Source organism: Lithobates pipiens, unplaced genomic scaffold (assembly GCF_037356315.1).
Source record: "Lithobates pipiens isolate NorthernLeopardFrog02 unplaced genomic scaffold, aLitPip1_a1.2 Scaffold_27, whole genome shotgun sequence".
In the NCBI taxonomy this organism is placed as follows: domain Eukaryota; kingdom Metazoa; phylum Chordata; class Amphibia; order Anura; family Ranidae; genus Lithobates; species Lithobates pipiens.
Window position 1 is genome coordinate 163,205,331 of NW_027507788.1, and position 14,082 is coordinate 163,219,412.

Genomic DNA, 14,082 nt, shown 5'->3' on the forward strand with positions numbered 1-14,082 from the left:
ACACGATCAGATTATCCGGCGGACTTAGTCTGGCGGACAAACCGCCGCAAAGTCCGCCAAATTTCCGAACGAGTGGACCTGCCCACACACGGGACTCAAGTCTGCCGGATAGTTTGATCGTGTGTACGCGGCATCAGTCCCTCGCCTGTGGCGTTGTAGGCTGTGAAGAAGTGTGAGGTCAGAAGATGCCCGAAGGTCTTTTAGTACAGCGGAGAGTAGCCATCTGGGCCTAGCGCTTTCCCCAATTTCAATTGTGCCATCACCGCTGTCCCTTCTTCTGCCTCGATAGCTCTGTAGAAGTCTGCCACGTCTTCTTCAGGAATGTGGGGGAGACCAGATTTTGTAATGTATTCCTGAATTTCCTCCCTCCTAGAGGATCCCTCCTCGGGGGAATGCTCCTTTGGGAGGTTGTAGAGGGATTTGTAATATTGCCTAAAGGCATCGGCCAACTTTTCTGTTTCGTGGATCTTGATGCCTTCTTTGTCTAGTTCAGGAATGAAAGAGCGGGCCTGTTGAGTGTGTAAAGCACACGCCAACAACCTCCAACTTTTGTTGCTGTGTTCATAGAAGGTGCATCTACACTTGGCTATTATAGCTTCGCTTTGTCCATGGCCAAAGTGAACAATTGACACCTAAGGGCCGTAAGGTCAGCCAATACCCTGGCGGATAAGGATTGTTTGTGAATGGACTCCTGGGATCTGATCTTGGTTAGTATATCAATTATTTGTTGTGCTTTGGCCCTTTTTATTTGCGATCCTATCTTGATTAGGAGACCCCTTAAATAGCTTTTGTGCGCCTTTCACACCATCATGGCAGAACTGCCCCCCCGGCATTGGAGGTGAAAAAGAGATGCATCTCGCAAGAGATCTTCCCGGAAATCTCCGGGTCCTGAAGCAGAGAATCGTTTATTTTCCATATCCACTGTTTGGGAGGGGCGGAGAGCAGGCCTATATCCACCAGAACGGGGGCATGGTCCGAGAATGTGATCAAGCCTATGGTTGCAGCCGTAACCTTTGATAGGAGAGACTGAGGAATCATGAAGAAGTCGATTCTAGTGTAGAAATCATGGGGGTGAGAGTAGAAAGTATAATCTCGTTGGTCTGGATGGAAGATTCGCCACATGTCCACAAAGGTGGAACGCATGGAAGTGCTTCTTCAGGCGTTTTATAGCTGCGTAGGATATCTGCAACGTGCCTCTGGATGTATCCAGAGCAGGATCCAACGCGAAGTTCATGTCGCCCCCCAAAATCACTCACCCCTCAGAGAACTCGCCCAGCTTGGCTAGGATAGGTTGGCCAGGGTGACTTAAACAGAGCTCTACCCTCCATGTCGCTCCATTGGTCGTCCAGCCTCCAGGGGACTGAGCCACTTATCAGGATGCTCACTCCCTTTGACCTGGAGTCCCCCAAGCAGCCATGGTACACAGATGGGAAAAAGCGGTCTTGAAGCCTTGGTAGCTTGTGGGCTCGAAAGTGCGTCTCCTGAGCTGCTGGAACTCATGGTGGTGTTGTTCCTCCAACCACTGCACCAGGGCCTCCATATCTGCCTTTGTTGGGGGGGGCGCAAAGAAGGGATCTAATGTCGGCCTCCTCCTGGTGAAGCTGTGAAGATGGTCCTGGTGGACTGGGGGAGACAACCGAGGGATCCAGGATGGCCGGTAAGCCCATTGGAGAGTTCTGGAGCGGCTGAGAGGTTGACATCTCAGAAGAGGCAGTAAGCGCGTGGTTGCCTCGTGCCGATGGGGCCTGCACTGACTGAGGGGACTGGGTCTTCCCCGGGAAGTAGTAGTTAATTTAAGTTGTCGTTGCGGTTTTGGATGAACCCTGGATCCTTGTCCTTTTGCTGTAGCTCATGGTACTCCAGAAATAGTGAGCAATTGTAGTCCAACGGACAGTTTTGCAGGTCGGGAGTCAGGAGCTCTGTCAAAAAGCGTCCTCACTCCGCCATACTCAAGCCCCCACTCTTCTTTTGTTTATAGAGCAAAAAATAAAAACCGCAGAGGTGATCAAATACCAACAAAAGAAAGCTCTATTTATGTGAAAAAAGGGACTTCAATTTTGTTTGGGTACATCGTCCCACAACTGCGTAATTGTCAGTTAAAATGACGTAGTGCAGAATTGCAAAAACTGGCCTGGTCATTGAGCAGCCAAATCTTCCGGGGCTGAAGTGGTTAAACTAGAGTTTAGTGTAATTTTAATTTCCAGACTGTATGCTCTGCCCACCAGTGCCCCCCCCCCCCCCCCCTGTAGGCTCCCCAGAGTGTATGCTATGTTTTTTTAAAACTGAACTTTACCCCAAAAAAACTTCAATGTTGAGATCCTTTTAGATGCCTGTGTGGCAGTTTGCATAGCCTCTCAGTGCACCTCTAAGAGCCTGAGTCTGCTGCTGATAAGGTGACAGTGGACAGATGCAGCATTGGACGGATACTTCATCCACCTAGGAGAATATGTATGTTTGTTATATTGAAATCTCCTCTTTTAAAGTGGTTGTATACCCCCCCAATTTTTTTTTTCCTACACCTGTAAGGCAAAAGCCATAATGAGCTAGTATGTACCGCATACTAGCTCATTATGAAATACTTACCTTAACACGAGGAGTCGTTAACTCACCTGGTTCATGCCGAGGTAGCCAACATGTTGCCTCTGCGTGTCTTACAGGGATTGTGGCTCCAGCGCTGTGAGTTGCTGGAGCCACGTCGTCGTCATTCCCGCGCATGCTCATGGGAGATTTCTTTCCGGCAAAGTCCAGAATCTGCCAGGCTTTCAGCCGAGAATCCCCTGTGCACATGCGCCACTGAAGTCAGCGTCTCGTTGCGAGGGGAATATCTCCAAAACCATACAGGAAAACAATTACCCACAGAAACCTTCACCCCCCCCCCCCCCCCATTTTACTCGTTCTCTTTTCTACTCTGCAACTGACCACCTACATGACAAAATCTCATCCCTGTCTTGCCCTGACCTGGCCACCTCCCTCTACAACAGTTCACATTTATCCTCACTGGACTCTTGCTCCTCTCACTACACAAGATGTCAGGCCCGACCATTACAACCCTGGCAGACCAACACCAGAAACCTTAGGAGACCTAGACCAGCACTGGAGCGAGTGTTGACGTAAAATAAACTTCCACCACCATCTCTACCCAGTAACTCGCCCACTGCTCACGAGATTGCCAGTCACTTCAAAAAGAAGATTGATGCAATGTGCATGGACCTCTCCGCTGCACAGACACTTAAACCCACTTAACATACCCTGTACAAATCCACTCGACACTCTCCTCTCTTGACTTTGCTACTTCTGAAGAGGGCTCTAAAGTTCTCTCAGAAGCCTGCCTTACCACCTATCCCCTGGATCATGTTCCCTCACATTGACGATGGTCACCCTCTTCTTCTATCATATGCTCCTTCACTCACATCTTCAATCTCTTGATATCTACCGCAACCTCCCTCTCCCTTCTAAAACGTGCCTCTCTACATCACCCCCATACTTAAAAAGCCCTCACTGGATCCCACCAGCCTGAACAACTTAGGACCAATCTCATTGCTCCTGTTTGTGTCAATACTTTTAGAACGTTTAGTCTATAACCATCTTAACTCCTACCTCACTGACAACAACCTTCTTAACCCCTTATACACAGTCTGGCTTTCGTTTGCTACATTCCACTGAAACGGCCCTACTGAAACTCACCAATGACCTACTAACTGCTAAAACCAATGGCCACCACTCTATACTCCTACTATGCAACCTCTCTGCAGCCTTTCATACTGTTGACCATCGCCCCCTTCTCAAAAAACTCCACTCTTGGCCTTCAAGACTCCGCTCTCTCCTGGTTCTCCTCCTACCTATTGCAGTGCTCCTTCAGTGCGACCTATAGCTCTGCTTCCTCCTCTCCACTTTTCTGTAGGGGTACCGCAAGGTTCTGTCCTCGGACCCCTTCTCGTCTCCATTTACACCTCCTCCCTTGGTCTGTTAATAAACTCTCATGGCTTCTAGTACCACCTTTATGCTGACAAAACACAAATCTATCTCTCTACTTCTCACCTCACTTTCAGCCTCCTCTCGCATTACTAACTTACTGACATACATATCTCACAAAAGTGATGTGACAACACTGAAGAAATGACACTTTGCTACAATGTAAAGTAGTGCGTGTACAGCTTGTATAACAGTGTAAATTTGCTGTCCCCTCAAAGTAACTCAACACACAGCCATTAATGTCTAAACAGCTGGCAACAAAAGTGAGTGCACCCCTAAGTGAAAACGTCCAAATTGGGCCCAATTTGCCCCTTTCCCTCCCCGGTGTCATGTGACTCAGTGTTACAAGGTCTCAGGTGTGAATGGGGAGCAGGTGTGTTAAATTTGGTGTCATCGCTCTCTCTCTCTCTCTCATACTGATCACTGAAAGTTCAACATGGCACCTCATGGCAAATAACTCTCTGAGGATCTGAAAAGATCTACATAAAGATGGCCTAGGCTATAAGAAGTTTGCCAAGACCCTGAAACTGAGCTGCAGCATGGTGGCAAAATCCATACTGCGGTTTAACAGGCCAGGTTCCACTCAGAACAGGCCTCGCCATGGTCGACTAAAGAAGTTGAGTGCACATGCGTGCTCAACGTCATATCCAATCCCTACCTTTTGTTTCACCAGCCCCTCCCCCTTAGATTCCAAGCTCCCAGGAGCAGGGCTCCTCTAACCCTCTTGTTTTGAATTGTACTGTTGGTGTTTTGTCTCCCTTTATATTGTAAAGCTCTGCGCAAACTGCTGGCGCTAAATAAATCCTGTATAATAATCACAATGTTTGATCTCGGTTACAATTCTCTACAGGCTGAACAATGCACCTGTCCACAAATTTGAGGGAGACGTTGGCAGCAAGACAACTTTTCGCTTCTTTTACCCAGAATCTGCTTTCTCTGACCCCGTGTTGGACAACAATCCAGATACGCTGATGGTACTGGTGCCTTTCAAGAGTCTGGACATTAAGTGGATAAAAACAATCCTAAAAAATGAAATGAGGGTGTGTAATACGTACTTTTATTACAGGTATTTATATGGTCATTTACACAGTGTTTTACATACACATCATGCCAGGTCCAATTTAGGCAGGAGCCAATTAACCTACCAACATGTCGCTGGAGTGTGGGAGGAAACCCACACAAGTGCAGGGAGAACATGCAAACTCCATGAAGATAATGGTATGGCTGGGATGTTTCTCTTTAGGTGAACACATACAAAAGTGTCTCCCGTTCAACACAACAAAAGCCATTCTCTAAAAATGTTGCAATGCAGTCTATACAGGATTTTAATGGTAACCATATTTTAACTGCTAAAAATGTACACCAATAATAAAAGCCTTGGCTGCATCCAAGGAAAGGATTGCCTGTTGCCCAAATTAATAGCCGATTTTGCACATTAAGAAACAAACAAAAAATATTGAATTTAGTCAGTATAAAACTGAATTCATCTGGGTGAATCAATTTTCCAATAAAAGTAAATCATCAATTGGCTAGTATTTTACCTAAAACTTTCATGCCACCCCTATGTAGAGAAATCAGGCAATAGGATTCCAGAAATAAGAGGTTTTTTTATCCAGTTTTAGCAATACAACTATGAAGGCTTCACTCATAGAATGCAGTAATGAGACAATTTCAATTGCTTCATTGAACACAGCCAAAAGCTCAGGCAACAGATTTCCCTGTAGGTTTTATAGGGTATATTTTATTAGGCAACCCCTTTGACTCCTGGAACCTTGTTATTAGTAATACTGGCGACCGTTATCTGCAGCTCCTCCATGGTGATAGGGGAATCTAATAGGGAGCAATCCACCTCCGATAAAGTCGGTAGAGTCAAAGAATCCAGAAATTGTTGTAGATCATGCATCTCATAGCATACTTTACTACTCTACAAATCTGTGTAATAACACTGAAATATAGATACAATATTCTCAGAAGTAGTATCCCTGTTACCTTACTTACCTTTCTTTGGCAGGCATTACAAAAATGTGGTTTTGGCCGACATTTTATAAATTGGGTTACACTCTCTTATGCATCCATAACAGCCTGTATACAGGGTAACAAGAGGCTTGCTGAGCTGTTCTCTCTTTTTAGAGGTACCCGGCAGTGGTGCCCCTTAGCCTTAGAGCCATTGGCTACCACTATTTGACAGACCACTCCTCACAAATAGTGGGCTTTCAGAGATCTTTAAGGGAGGATAAGATCGAGCTGCACATGAATGATATTCTCCTTTTTTTGGGTGATGCCACACATTCCCTTAGTGCAGTAATTCACATCTATGGGAGATTCCCTGGGTTTTCTTATATATGGAACATGTCTGTGATGATGCTTCTACATCCCATTAGAGAGCCCCTCCAAGGCGAATCTTCTCAAATAAACCTGGTAACATCTTTTAAATATTTGGGAGTGGTGTCCCCTAAAGCTGTTGTAACCCTAAAGAAAAAAAATAAACTTGTTCCTTTAAATCACGATATACAGCACAGTGTTTGTGCAGCGTCATTTGTCCCATTCTATGCTGTAATTTACCTGGTTGATCCTGGCTGTTCCCACACCCCCCTAGGCGTGCTGACCATTGTAATCATTAGAGATGCACTGAAATTTCGGCCGAAAATGGTGTTATCGCCATTCGATAAGATAAGAGAAAAAGGTGCCAATAATGGCACCAAAAATGCACCGTGATTTTACTGCAAATTAGCAGTGATTTTACCAAGATTTGTTGTGCTTATGATGTGTTTTCAAAGGTCTTGTGACTCGAAAAAGTGCATCAAAAACTTAACAGGTGCATTAATGATGCGTTCTTGCAGCACTTTTAATGCATTTGAACTGGAAGGTGTGTTTTTTGTGCATTTGCCTTCATCAGGCATGATGAAGGAGCATGCATGCTCAGAATGCGAGCGCTATAGCCATGCCCCTCGTTCTCAAGCCTCTGCTGTCACCCGCCAATGTACCTGCTGATGTGCTTACTGTGGGAAACACATACTCCGGAGCTATGGACAACACCGGGAAGCGAACGGGGTCTGACCCCTCACCGCAGCCCAGCAGGAAACCGGAGGACAGCCGAGGACGCTAAAAGAGAACGATTCCATGCCTGTTTTTATCTACTCAAATGCAAACTTTTTAATTATGATTAAAGCCAAGTTTTAAACGGACTTAATACTCTTAGAGCGGCACTGCTCTACCTCTCTCTCGCTCCTATGCTACAGAGTCCCTTCTGCTCTTAAGAGCTGGCTGCCGCTTGCAACACACACCAGAACTTATAGGTCTGAACTGACAAAACGCTCTATAATTATGAGGAAATCGCTTTGTCCCCCTTTTCCAGCTTTATTACTGCCCCAGAACTTTTCACTAGCAGCTGCCACCAGTGCTCCATTCTCCCCCTTTTTTAACTGATCCTCAATCCAGCTAATCAGAAGCAGGTCTGAGATTGATTTTGATTTGATTTTGATTGGCCAAAAAGAGAAGAGTCACAATTGGCCACCGAGGAGGAGGGAGAAAATGGAAGCCGACACAACGCCCATGGAGAGAAAAGGGAAAGGAAAGCAGTCGCCCTCAACAAAGCAAGGGAAGTGAAGCCCGGGAGAAGCGCTGCCCACCATAGATGAGGTAAGTGCACCAGACCCACCCGACCAACCCGGGGGAGTGTTAATGTTTGCCATTCCCCCAACAAAAATTACCACCAGCCGACAGATGGAAGCCCAAAGGACCAGTATGCAGACATACATAGAATTTTAAAAGGGATACATTTTTCTTGTGCTATTCTTGCACTTAAAGTGCCAATAATGGTCGACAATTAATTCAAATTTCATTTGAATTGATGATATTAACTGCTTGCCGACCAGCCGCCACAGTTTTACTGCAGCAGAATGGCACGGCTGGGCAAAACAATGTTACCTTATACCGATTTGCCTTTCGACCACTAAGGGCACGCGCACGCCAGCAGGGTGCCCGGAGCCAATGCAAGTGCCTGGCAGGCGAGATGACGAGCCTGCCGACGATCGCTCGTGACACAGTGAGAACCGGGATCTGTGTGTGTAAACACACAGATCCCAGTTCTTTCAGGGGAGTAGAGACTGATCGTGGGTTCATACTAAGTATGGACAACAATCTCTCGCTCTCCTCCTAGACAGCCCCATCTCCCCTACAGTTAGAACACACCTAGGGAACACATTTAACCCCTTGATCACCCCCTAGTGTTAAACCCTTCCCTGCCAGTGACATTTATACAGTAATCAGTGCATTTTATAGCACTGATGGCTGTATAATTGTCAGTGGTCCCAAAAATGTGTCAAGTGTGTCCAATTTGTCCACCGCAATATCTCGTCCCGATAAAAATCACAGATCGCCGCCATTACTAGTAAAAAAATATAAAATATAAGACCAGGGTTCTGGGCTCTACCCTCCCGAGGAGTCCAGGCAAGCAAGAGAAGCATGCATGGTATAGTCAGAGGGCCCAAAGCTGTGGGCTGAGCAACAAGGAACATAAAAAGAGGTACAGTAGTTGTACGAGATCTCCGTTATATGGCCAAGAGGGCTGCAGTGTAGAGCCTAACCGGCAGTACTGCTGAAGAGAGCCAGGTGGCTTGGTATTTTTCTGTTATTACGTTGTTGCTGTAGAAAGCCGAAACCCCTGTGTGGGAAACCCTCCTGTTATTGGACTTGTTTTCTTTTACTTTTAATAAAAGAGGGCCAATAAGCCCTTAAATGGCATGACTGGCGTAGACTCTGCTCTACACAGAGGCTAAATAATCCCCAAATATGCCATGCTTATTGCGATTTTCTTTTAATGAAAAATATATAGAAGACTACATATGGGCCTAAACTGAGGGGAAAAAAATTATTTAAAAAAACGTGGGATATTATAGCAAAAAGTAAAAGATAGTGTTTTTTTTCAAAATTGTCACCCTTTTGTTTATAGCGCAAAAAATAAAAAACGCAGAAGCGATCATATACCACCAAAAGAAATCTATTGTGGGAAAAAAAGGATGTCAATTTTGTTTGAGTACAGCATCGCACGACTGTTCAATTGTCAGTTAAAGCGACGCAGTGCCGTATCGCAAAAAATGGCATGGTCATTGAACAGTCAAATCTTCCAGGGCTTTAGTGGGTAAAAAGTCAAATATAATAAAATTATATATAAAAATATATTTAAAAAAAAAACAAAAACAAATTTTTTGTTTCAGTTTTTTGGCCAAGTGCATCCTGCCTTTTCAGTTTCAGCACCACAATTTCTATTCGGTGCACCTCTAGTAATCATGGCTGCTCATTCCGCTATGTGGTCAGTTGCTCTGCAAGCCGAGCCAAGCCGAATACACAGTAGAGTTGGCTCTGTCTTTTTTGGCAGCGCTCGCTCCATAAACAGCAGGGAGGCGGGACTACAAGCAGAGCCGAGCAGACGGCTCTGTCTTTTTCGGCGGCGCTCGCTCGGTCTGTCTCGGCGGCGGGATATTTAAAAATGGGCAAGGCTGCAAACGGCGCTGGGCAAGCTGGAAATTACACTGGCAAGCTGCAAATGACACTCTGCAAGGCTGCAAACAGCGCTGGGCAAGCTTCAAATGATGCTGGGCAAGCTGCAAATGACACTGATCATTCTGCAATGATGGACAAGGCTGCAGATGCACACTGATAAGGCTGCATTGACGGGCATTTAAATGTAAGTTTTTTTTCCTTAAAGTTCCCTCCTAAAACTTTTTTCCTTAAAAAAGCCCTCCTAAACTTGGGGTGCGTGTTATACGGCAGTGCGTGTTATACCCCGGTAATACGGTAATTATTTTACATTTCTTGAACAGTTTTACTTACAGTGTAGGGGAACTGCTATAGGGCAAATTTCTCCCCAGTATACGCCAACCTCAATGGGCTACTGGGAGGAGGAATACATCTGGGCCAACAACCCATTCACCAGGCACGTTGTGTTTTTTGGAGGATTCATTGATGACATTTTGCTCATATGGAGTAGTGGCCCAGATGCGTTCTCCTCCTTTGTGGCCCATTGTAATACTAATCCTTTTGGTTGATCTTTTACACATGTACTTGGCTCAACAGAGTTGGTGTTTTTGGATCTTGTCCTAACCCACCAGAAGGGCAAGATCCTTACAAAAACTATGTCAAGCATGCCAGAGGGACCGTTTATCTTCATTATAAGGGTTGTCACCACCTTACATGGAAAAAGATTATCCCCAAGGAACAATTCAACAGATTAGTGAGAAATTGTTCAAGAGTGGGAGATACCAGATCTCTGTTGGACATTCAACCATATTTTGATAAGAGAACAGGCATCTTACAATGTAAAAAAAGAGGATTTGCCAATTTATCACCCATGGTAGCAATAAAATCACCACCAATAAAGAAAAAAAACGTACTTAAACAATTCATCACATGTTCGACAGAGTTTTATATCTACATCATGCGTTGTCCCTGCGACTTCTTGTATGTGGGATGCACCAGACGTGTCCAGCGTGCAAGAATTGGAGATCACCGTAGGTGCATTAAAAAAGGATGTGATGAACACAGGGTATCATGACATTTTCACAGTGTGCATAACGATAACATAAAATGTTTATAAGTTTTTGTTAGAGACCTTCCCCAAGGGAACTTCGACAGCAAATGAGAGATTTTCTCACTTATGCAGAAGAGACGTATTCTGAATCGACATGCTTGTTTACCTCGCTCCTAAAAGGTTAAATGAGGAACTGGAAACATGTAGTTTAATTTAGTTCATTCAGTATTTAATCTTATTCATCCAGTCCCTCCCTTGCATTATTCATCATTTACAGAGGATTAGCAATTGGACACGTGTTGTGACATATTTTATGGGTCCACTGCTCGCTCCCTGCACACAGGAGTTTATGCACCCACATTTGAATATACATATGCTAATCCACTTCAGTTTCTCTTCTCCCACAACATTAATAGTTGTGTCTATTATCTATTGAGACCCCTGTTTCTTCATGTCTTAATATATTACCAGTACATCTTTTAACATCTATGGTTCATTACGATTGTCCTGTGGTTGTTTTTCTGTTTTTGTTTACTTATCATTATTATTATTTCAATATATTTTATTTTTATTCTTATCTATCCTTTTTTAATTGAAATTTTTTTATTGATATATTTGGGCAATTTGATTTTGAATTGTTTTTTAAAATGGTTTTAGCCATTTAAGAGAAATGTAATGGTGTTGTTTACAGTATCTTTATGAACTCCTATTTGCTCTCTTTAAGAGGAGTGCCACCTGAAAAAAATATTAAACGTCAGCAGCTACAAATACTGCAGCTGTTGACTTTTAATAAATGGACACAGGGTCTAGCGATGTCAGAAGCAGATGACAAGCAACAGCTCGTCTCTCGGCTGCCCCCGTTGCCATCCTCTGTCAGGTAATCAGGAAGTGAGGCGTTGCGGCTTCACTGCCCGGATCCCTAAGGTGCATACGCGAGTCACGCTGCACGTCTTCACTGGTTCCCCGTTGTGTCCTGGGAACTGTGCGTTTCCCAGAACACAATGGGGGGTGGGGGGGGGGGGCGGAGCATCTGCGGCTAGCTAATCCCGGAAGTGGGTGCAGATACCTGGATTATACAGGTATTTGCACCCCCCTCCCCCCTGAAAGGTGACAATTGTGGCACCAGAGGGGGGAGGGTTCCAATGAGCGGAACTTCCACTTGAGGGTGGAGGTCCACCTTCAGTTTGTATAGCATTACCTACATAGTTAGTCAGGTTGAAAAAAGACACAAGTCCATCCAGTTCAACCTTAAAAACAAATAAATAAAATATAAAATAATCGTACAATCCAATATACCCAATTTTATGCCCACAATTGATCCAGAGGAAGGCAAAAAAAAACCCCAGCAGAGCATGCTCCAATTTGCTACAGCAGGGGAAATAAATTCCTTCCTGATCTCCCGAGAGGCAATCGGATTTTCCCTGGATCAACCTTAACTTGAAATGTTAGTACCCAGTTATATTATATACATTCAGGAAAGTATCCAGGGCTTTCTTAAAGCAAACTACTGAGCATGCCAGAACCACCTCTGGCGGGAGTCTATTCCACATTTTCACAGCTCTTACTGTGAAGAAACCTTTCCGTATTTGAAGATGAAATCTCTTTTCCTCTAGACGTAAAGAGTGCCCCCGTGTCCTCTGGGTTGACCGTACAGAGAATAACTCAACATCAAGTTCACTATATGGACACCTTATATATTTTCACATGTTGATCATATCCTCCCTTATTCTCCTCTTCTCAAGAGTGAATAAATGTAGTTCCTCTAATCTTTCCTCATAGCTGAGCTCCTCAATGTCTCTTATCAGTTTGGTTGCCCTTCTCTGCGCTGTCTCCAGTTCCCCGATATCCTTTTTGAGAACTGGTGCCCAAAACTGAACTGCATATTCCAGGTGAGGTCTTACTAATGATTTGAACAGGGGCAAAATTATATCTCTCTCTCTGGAGTCCATACCTCTCTTAATACAAGAAAGGACTTTGCTCGCTTTGGAAACAGCAGCTTGGCATTGCATGTTGTTATTGAGCTTATGATCTACCAAAACCCCCAGATCCTTCTCCACTATGGATTCCCCCAGTTGTACTCCCCCTAGCATGTATGATGCATGCATATTCTTAGCCCCCAAGTGCATAACTTTACATTTATCAACATTAAACCTCATCTGCCACATAGTCGCCCAATTAAACAGTTTATTGAGGTCGGCTTGTAAATTGGAGACATCCTGTAAGGATGTTATTCCACCGCATATCTTGGTGTCATCTGCAAAGACAGAAATTTTACTTTTGATCCCAGACCCAATATCATTTATAAAGATGATAAAAAGTAAGGGTCCCAGCACTGAACCTTGGGGTACACCACTGATAACCTTAGACCATTCAGAGTAAGAATCATTAACCACTACTCTCTGAATTCTGTCTTTTAGCCAAAATTCTATCCATTTACAAACTGATATTTCCAACCCTGTAGACTTTACCTTACACATGAGCCGTGTGTGGGGAACTGTATCGAACGCTTTTGCAAAATCCAAGTATACCACGTCCAACGCCACCCCTCTGTCCAAGGTTTTACTTACCTCTTCATAAAAATAAATCAGATTTGTCTGACAACTTCTGTCTGTCTTTCATGAATCCATGCTGTCAGCAAGAACTCGATGTGATCTTTTATTAAACGCTCCAGTATCTTCCCAGCTATAGAAGTTAAGCTAACAGGTCTATAGTTACTTGGTAAAGATCCCTTTTTAAATATAGGCACCACGTTCCCCCTGCGCCAATCCAGTGGGACTATTCCTGTCATTAATGAGTCCTTAAAAATTATATACAATGGCTCTGAAATTACAGAGCTCAGTTCTTTTAGGATCCGTGGGTGGATTCCATCAGGGCAAGGTGCTTTACCCACCTTTATTCTGTCTAAATATTTCTGGACCATATCACTTTTGAGCCAGTGTGGATCATTTTGGGCTGTGTCACTATCACCCCCATTATGGACATGCGCTCCCCCATGCTCTTTTGTATACACAGAGCTGAAGAAATTATTTAATAAATTAGCCTTCTCTTTGTCCCAAATCACCCACTCTAGATCATTTTGTAAAGGGCCTACATGCTCAGACTTGACCTTTTTACTATTAATATATTTGAAGAATTTTTTGGGGGTTTGTCCTACTATCTTTTGCAATCTGTCTTTGATTTTGAATTTTTGCATCCTTGATTTCCTTTTTACATATTCTGTTAAATTCTTTGTAACATTTAAATGACACTAGTGATCCTTCATTTTTATATTTTTTAAAAGCTCTCCTCTTATAGTTTATAGCTTTTTTAACTTTGGCCGTGAGCCACATAGGTTTTGTGTTTAGCCTTTTAAACTTATTGCCCATGGGAATATACTTTGCAGTGAGGTCCCAAACAGACTTTTTGAAGAATTCCCATTTCTGTTCTGTGCCCATTGAAGCGAATATTCTCTCCCAGCCTAAGTCCTGGAGAGCAGCCCTCATCCTTGGAAAATTTGCTCTCTTGAAGTTAAATGTTTTTATCTTACCTGTATGTATTTCTTGTTTAGCGCTAACATCAAAAGAAATCATGTTATGATCACT

General features: G+C 43.9%; 2 protein-coding genes across 4 annotated transcripts in view; one reads left to right on the top strand and one right to left on the bottom strand.

Annotated features, from left to right (window-relative positions):
• Positions 1 to 14,082, bottom strand: part of LOC143934323 (uncharacterized) — a 532,031-nt gene that overhangs the window by 371,068 nt on the left and 146,881 nt on the right. The gene's annotated exons all lie outside the window — the stretch shown is intronic.
• The window catches only part of LOC143934322 (CMP-N-acetylneuraminate-beta-galactosamide-alpha-2,3-sialyltransferase 4-like), a 308,070-nt gene that overhangs the window by 248,279 nt on the left and 45,709 nt on the right, over positions 1 to 14,082 (top strand). For both annotated transcript variants that reach the window (XM_077457838.1, XM_077457839.1), the window contains one exon: positions 4,823 to 5,012. In XM_077457838.1, the coding sequence (XP_077313964.1) occupies positions 4,823 to 5,012 (190 nt within the window). The remainder of the gene's footprint in view (positions 1 to 4,822; positions 5,013 to 14,082) is intronic.